This window comes from Pelobates fuscus, chromosome 5, assembly GCF_036172605.1.
Source record: "Pelobates fuscus isolate aPelFus1 chromosome 5, aPelFus1.pri, whole genome shotgun sequence".
In the NCBI taxonomy this organism is placed as follows: Eukaryota; Metazoa; Chordata; class Amphibia; order Anura; family Pelobatidae; genus Pelobates; species Pelobates fuscus.
The window spans coordinates 192941145-192948810 of NC_086321.1; the positions used below are offsets into that span (position 1 = coordinate 192941145).

General features: G+C 41.9%; 1 protein-coding gene across 1 annotated transcript; it reads right to left on the reverse strand.

Moving 5' to 3' along the window:
* Positions 1–4883: 4883 nt before the first annotated feature.
* On the reverse strand, positions 4884–7314 carry BCL2L2 (BCL2 like 2). The gene is made up of 3 exons (XM_063454897.1): positions 7201–7314; positions 5580–6007; positions 4884–5401 (listed from the first exon to the last, which is right to left on the reverse strand). The coding sequence occupies exons 2-3, from the start codon at positions 5994–5996 to the stop codon at positions 5252–5254; spliced, it is 567 nt and encodes a 188-aa protein (XP_063310967.1). The 5' UTR covers positions 5997–6007; positions 7201–7314; the 3' UTR covers positions 4884–5251.
* Between the last annotated feature and the right edge of the window lie 352 nt (positions 7315–7666).

Below are 7666 nucleotides of genomic sequence, written 5' to 3' on the forward strand. Positions count from 1 at the left end.
TTTGTGTGTGTGTATATAATGCAGTGTGTGTTTGTATAGTGTGTGTGTATATAATACAGTGTGTTTGTGTAGTGTGCATTATATATACACACACTATACAAACACACTGAATTATATACACAGTGTGTTTGTGTAGTGTATGTGTATAATAATAGTGTGTGTGTGAGGGGGCATTTTTTATTAAATTTTTTTTTTTTAATTTTTATATTATTTTTTTTTTTTTTTTATATATTTAATTATGATTATTATTTATTTTTTGTTGTCCCCCCCCCTCCCTGCTTGTTGCCTTGCCAGGGAGGGGGGATATGTTAATCCCTGGTGGTCCAGTGGCATTGGCTTAGCTGGGGGAGGGAAGTGGGGTGGCAGCGAGCGTTTACTCACCTCCCTGCAGCTCCTCCAGCTCCCCAGTGTAAATCTCGCGAGACCCGCGGCCGTCAGAGCTGGCCGCGGGTCTCGTGAGATTTACACTGGGAAGCTGGAGGAGCTGCAGGGAGGTGAGTAAACGCTTGCTGCCACCCCACTTCCCTCCCCCAGCTAAGCCAATGCCACTGGACCACCAGGGATTAACATATCCCCCCTCCCTGGCAAGGCAACAAGCAGGGAGGGGGGGGGACAACAAAAAATAAATAATAATCATAATTAAATATATAAAAAAAAAAAAAAATTAATATAAAAATTAAAAAAAAAAAATTTAATAAAAAATGCCCCCTCACACACACACTATTATTATACACATACACTACACAAACACACTGTGTATATAATTCAGTGTGTTTGTATAGTGTGTGTGTATATAATGCAGTGTGTGTTTGTATAGTGTGTGTTTGTATAGTGTGTGGGTATATAATGCAGTGTGTGTAATGAGCCTGGCGGTCCTGGGAGGTATTATCGGCAATATCGGTATCCCTATTGGCCGATACCGATATTGCCGGAAATACCGAATATCGGCCGATCCCTAATCATGATCATCATCTTTCCCCCCCCCCCCCCCCACCTCTTGACTTGACTGGACAGGAGATACAGCACACATGACTGGGCAGACCTTTTGCCCTTCATGTCAAACTAAGCTGCTATTTTGCACCCACCTCCTACAAACACAACAACAACAAAAAACGAATTTTCCATTTCCTGTTTTTTATTTCATAAGCATATAGTTGGGCACTTCTTAGAATATTGCAGAGTTCCGAAAATGTGAATAGCAAGTCTTTTTAAACCTAATGCACAAGTCTAATGATTGTCCCACTTTTAGTATTTTGCACCAATTTTCAGAACCACAGATTGTATTTATTAATTGAAAGGGTTATAGTTTACATTAAAATTGTGGTATTCTCTATGGAGCCGTTTATAATCCTGAAGATTACATTAAAGGGACACTATAGTCACCAGAACAACTCAACTACAGCTTATTGTATTTGTTCTGGTGAGTAGAATCATTACCTTCATGCTTTTGGCTGTAAACACGGTCTTTTCAGAGAAAATGCAGAGTTTACATTACAGCCTAGGGAATAACTCCACTGGCCATCCTCAGATTGCTACTACTACTAGAGGTGCTTCCTGGGAGACTGCTGCACACTGTGCAGTACTGGCATTCAGTGTCTCCACCCTCTGCATGAAGACACTGAACTTTAATCATAGAGATGTATTGATTCAATTCATCTCTATGAGGAGATGCTGATTGGCCAGAGATGTGTTTGACTTGTGCTGGCTCTGCCTCTGATCTGCCTCATTGACAGTCTCAGCCAATCCTATGGGAAAGCATTGTAATCAGCAGACAGATCAGGGGTAGAGGCAGCAGCCGCAGACTTGAATATAAGTAAGATTTAACTATATTTAGCAAAGTAGATGGTGGTTTTAACATTATAGGGTCAGGAATACATGTTTGTGTTCCTGACCCAATGGTGTTCCTTTAAATTCTGGTAGACAGCCATCAGACACAGTCTTAACCCTGCGATAAAAACATTACAGTTCTCTGAAAGGCTGTGCAAGTCACATGCAGGGAGGTGTGACTAGGGCTGCACAACAAGAATAATTTAATTACTAAATGGCAGAGAATTGAGCAGCGAGACAGCATGGGCATGATCTATACACCATAACTGCTTCATTAAGCTAAAGTTGATTTGGTGACTGTATTGTCCCTTTAAACCAGTATAAACACTATTGCAATACATTTACAGTATGGTTCCCTTATTGCAGGATTTACTGTACCTTTCAAGGCAGATACAACTCATCTCTAATTGAAAATGGATGAAGTGGTTTATTACATACATTAAATAGCACATATGATGTTTATATGTGTAAACATATTAAAAAAGGTAAATATTATAAATGATTTTAAGTTTCTTAGCAGAACCAGCAAAGGTGGAGAATACACAAGCCAGTTTCAAGTGTAAAACCAAAATTGTTAACCTGTCAAATTCTCCAACTATTTGCTCCAGTTCAGCTATTTTAACATAAAATCTGGTATTCCCTTCCACTATTTAGTGAATGTACCTCACAAACATTCCCAAATTTAGTCAGAAATAGTACTTTCAAGCTTAAATTTTCTAAAATGTTTGTGATTTAAGTCTAGGAAAGCAAATAAATAAATCATTTAAAAATGTGTTTTCCTTTAAGGGGTCAAAATCACGTGACAACCTGCAGAAGAAGGTATTGACTTACCAAAACTAAACTAAAGTTGTAAACAATACTGAAATATGGTTGTGAATAATTTATGGTGATTTACCACCAAAACATGATATGGCTCAAAGTCATAAAGTTAAATAAGTATAATTTAATGAATTTCCAAATTAAAAACATTTATTCTTTTTGTTAAGGTTATAGGGGAAAAAAACAAAAACAGATAAAAGCTAGCAATACGGAATATGTGGTGTATCTAAATTAGGTAACCTAGTGCTGGAACAAAATGTTATATTTCTAAACCTACTCATACAAACATGTATTCCTGTCACTATAGTTTTAAAATTGCCATTTAGGTTCCCAGCCCCCCTCTTCTGCCTACCTCTTTGTCGGAGTTCATTTAACGTGACGATCTCAGCCAGTCCAATGCTTTCCTATAGGAAATTACTGGGAGACTATTGTGCATGCGCTGCAAAATGCAGCTCTGCACAAATCAGCATCTACTCATAGAGATGCATTGAATCATTTAATGTGACATATATACAAAATGTGAGAACTGTTCAGCACCTCCATGCAGAGCGCGGAGACAATGAACGTCAGAGTGACTGCCATGCAGTGTTTACATTAACATTCCTGCAGGGACAGGTTAGAGACACCAGATATACTACATGGAAGCTGTAGTTCTGGTGATTATAGTGTCGAGATAGATAGAGATAGATAACCAAGTCATATTCCAAGCACCAAAAACTTTTGTGTCCTTTTAAAACACGCAAAGTGCATTATGGTACAAGAAGGTCCTCTTATGTAGCTACAGTAAATAAATAAGAATTAAAAAAATACAATAAAAACTATATAAAATTTTAAATAAATAGAATATAAATAAATCACTCAGCTCACGGCAGAAATACAAAGTCTTAAGTATTTACAAGGATTACAAATTTATTTAATTATTGTTAATGGATTAAGGTAACAAAAAAAAAACCAAAAAAACAAAACAGTCTAAGGGAGGACAAACAGCTCCATTAAATTTCTTCTTTAAAAAGGGACACAACTGCTTTGGGCATTTGCCTCCTTTTTGAATTTTACAGGAATAGTTGTGTGATTGACAGTTAGGGGCTGTAACAAGGCTAATTTATAAAACAATTTCTCTTTAAATTTGAAAAAAAAATTATTTAAATTTACAAAAGACACATAAAGCAATTTAGCAAGCTTAGGTGCTTTATGGGTCTTAATGGTCCCTTTAAGCTCTTGCCAACTTGTGATGCCCTCCTTGTCAGCAACTTGATGTATGTTGTTGCATGTTCCATCTTAAATTTCCTCACAAACTTACATACTGGACCAGATATAAAAAGGAATTGCCTAATGTTTTTAAATGGTGCAGCTGTAGTTGATAATATAATTAAAATGATTTCAATGCAATGTGAAAGTTTATTAAACTGTCACATTGTTTAAAATTAAAATAAATGTCACACTAGAATCAGCTCTCCAATGTACGCCTCACAACTCTATTACTCAAAATGTCATCGAAAAGAGACAATGAAACCAGGACCAGGTGCCACAGGACATCTGAGCAATCCCAATGGGTGCTAAATAACAGATCAGATACAGTGTATGTCGTCCCACTGTTATAAAAACATAAATAAATAACTTTGTTTACCAGCAACTGAAATATTTAGACCTGGGGCACTCTCGCTCTCCCAATAAAAAGGGATAGTACTGGTAGAAATAAACAGTTGGAGGGCTAAAGCTTGACAGCACATCAGAATTGTAAGTCATCTCTTGAATCACTCATGGTAAATAGAACGATTGAAAACACTTGTCAGCGTGAAGAGACTCTACAGTGAATGACAGATCTACAGGTTACACAGCAATGTCCCACCAAGATAGCCAAATTACAGCTCCGCCTTTGACAATGCATTCATATCCAGAAGACAGGGTTGACAAATACTCTTCCCTATCCTTGCATGCATAGAATTTGCTAAAAATTTTAAAACTGTCTTACAGGAGACAACAAAACTCCCACTACAGTAGGTCTGGATAGCACGCACAGCGTCATTAACAAGGAGAAGCAATAAATATGAGCGCTGCTCACGAAACGTTAACACAGGCACTACTCACGCAAACCAGACAAAGAATCATGGATCGACTCAAAAGTACAGCATTCTCACACTCAAACAGTGCAAAGGTGATGTAGCTCACATGCACAGAAGACACAGTCAAATGCGACATGCACCAACACATAAAAGGAACAAACTTAACACATGGAATGCAGACAGCTTATGAGAGTGTACTCGTAAACATAGCATACAGACACTGCACACGCAGAGCAGCATAGAACTTCAGAAATCGTGTACAGAAGACATATACAGCATTCTACACACATGGCGAATAATACAGAAATTCACTCACAATGCAAATACACTGTGATAAATACATATCATTCTATATAGAATTCTGTATTGTACAGAACCATAAGCATCACACAAATAATGAGAAACACAGAAATATACAGAGATCTGCCACAACATACACACTGACACTCAGGCTCACACACCACTACCGGGCTGGCTGCAAATGGATAAGGAAATGGTTTGCATGTGAAGCTTGTATGCCACTTGTCCGGTCTCCTTCCTTTTTACTTGCTGGCAAACAGAGCTCCCACTGTCATCAGAGCTCCAAGGGCAACTGCTCCAGTCAAGATGGTCTTCAGAGAGGCCCAGTTCCCCTCACGCTGTCTTCGAGCCTCCTCTATAGCGCCGTCTCCATATAGAGCCAGAAATCCATTCTGAAAGATAAAAAGACAGTCACAGGTGGCAAATAGCTGGGATGGAAATGCATATTAAGGGGATTTTCTATCATGATAAAAGAAGCATATAAACGGAATGATGTCAATTTGTGTGCATCATCTTCCCTGGGAATTTGTACTGCATGCATGCATGAACAGAACAGGGGGAATTCCTCACCCATCCCCCGTTGCTTTGCATCCAGTCTCTCAGGTGTGTCTCGAGATAGATCACCATCCACTCTTGGATTTGTGGTAGAAGTCGTGACATCTCCTTGTTGACACTTTCTGCACAGAGAGCTGCTCCAAACACAAAGAATGCCACCACTCGACCCCAGTTCACCCCACCTTGGAATAGGCCACCTGCCACCTCTGCAAAACGTGTGTATGCGGTACCAGGTGTAACATGGATCTGTGTGGATATTTCGCTGAAGGCCTGACGGAAACGTTCCTCAAATTCATCACCAGCAGCACGCATGGCTGAATGTAGAGCACAGGATGGTGCTCCAACAGGCTCAGAAACTAGGCCACGCTGGTAAAGTTTATAGCGTACAAAATCCTCCACTAGGGGACGAGAGCCTAGGTCAGACTGCGCCATCCAGCTTCTCTCTGAAACAAAACAAAAAACATATTTATTCATTGTATCTGTCACAAGAAAAAAAACAAAAACCCTTTCAAGTGCCCACATAACCCTGAATACATAATGATTTGCATAACTAGTCTGCCCAATGCAGAAGACACGGAGGACTGTTTTACCCCCTTTTCAATCAACAAATCACTTTGCTTCTGCAGAGCCGTAGTTAAACAACTTCCTTGGCATATACCTGCAGAACACCAATAACCCTCATTTTAAAATCCTGCAGAACAATAATTAGCCATCTTGTTAGACCTTTGCAGAGCATTGATTAACAACACCCATAACAAATAGCTGCAGAGCATTAACCACTCCCCTGCCAGACATTGCACATCCTCTAGCCAGCTTTGCATAGCACTGATTAACCCATGCCCTGCCAGCACCCTGCATGGCACTGATTAACCCATTCCCTGCCAGCACCCTGCATGGCCCTGATTAACCCATTCCCTGCCAGCACCCTGCATGGCCCTGATTAACCCATTCCCTGCCAGCACCCTGCATGGCCCTGATTAACCCAATCCCTGCCAGCACCCTGCATGGCCCTGATTAACCCAATCCCTGCCAGCACCCTGCATGGCACTGATTAACCCAATCCCTGCCAGCACCCTGCATGGCACTGATTAACCCAATCCCTGCCAGCACCCTGCATGGCACTGATTAACCCAATCCCTGCCAGCACCCTGCATGGCACTGATTAACCCAATCCCTGCCAGCACCCTGCATGCCACTGATTAACCCAATCCCTGCCAGCACCCTGCATGGCCCTGATTAACCCAATCCCTGCCAGAGCCCTGATTAACCCATGCCCTGCCAGCACCCTGCATGGCCTTGATTAACCCATTCCCTGCCAGCACCCTGCATGGCCCTGTTTAACCCATTCCCTGCCAGCACCCTGCATGGCCCTGATTAACCCAATCCCTGCCAGCACCCTGCATGGCCCTGATTAACCCTTTCCAGGTCCATATAGGAATGACTAACCCCTCCCATGTCAGAGTATTTCCACACCCCCCTACCAAAACCCTTCAGAGCTCTATGACAGACTCCATTTCCATTACTGGCAGAGCAATGATTAACTACTCCCCTCCCAGAGACCTGCACAGCACTGGTTAACCCCTGCCCTGCCAAGCACTGCTATAACAACAGAGGGCAGTCCCTGCTGTTCCCTCACCAATCAGGTACTGCTCGGGCCACCCCCGGACACAGCTGCTTCCAGTTTCATTCTGTTCCTCTCGGTCCAGGACCTCTTGCCATTACTCTGCCTTCTACCTTCATTCGCACCAACTTCCGGTTGTGTCATGGCGACGCCCGACGACATTACGACGAAGGCATTCTCTGTCTCCTGATTGGTCAGCCGGGCGGGGCGGGGCCCAGGATGTGCTCGCTCTGGCTGTAATGCATGCAATATCTGCGTAAAGGGGCGGGGCTCTGATAAGGTTCTTTAAACGGTGTGACGTCTGATGTCGTCATAGCCTGGGAAGCGGTGTTACACTCCAGACATTGTACCCCGGCGGGGACAGGGCTGCAGCTCACCCGGGTCATTACCAAGCACAGCAATGCTTATTACCAGCCTAGGAACTGATGGTAATTCTAACAGGGTTATTTACTAAAGGCCGAATGACCCGTACTAAGTGGGG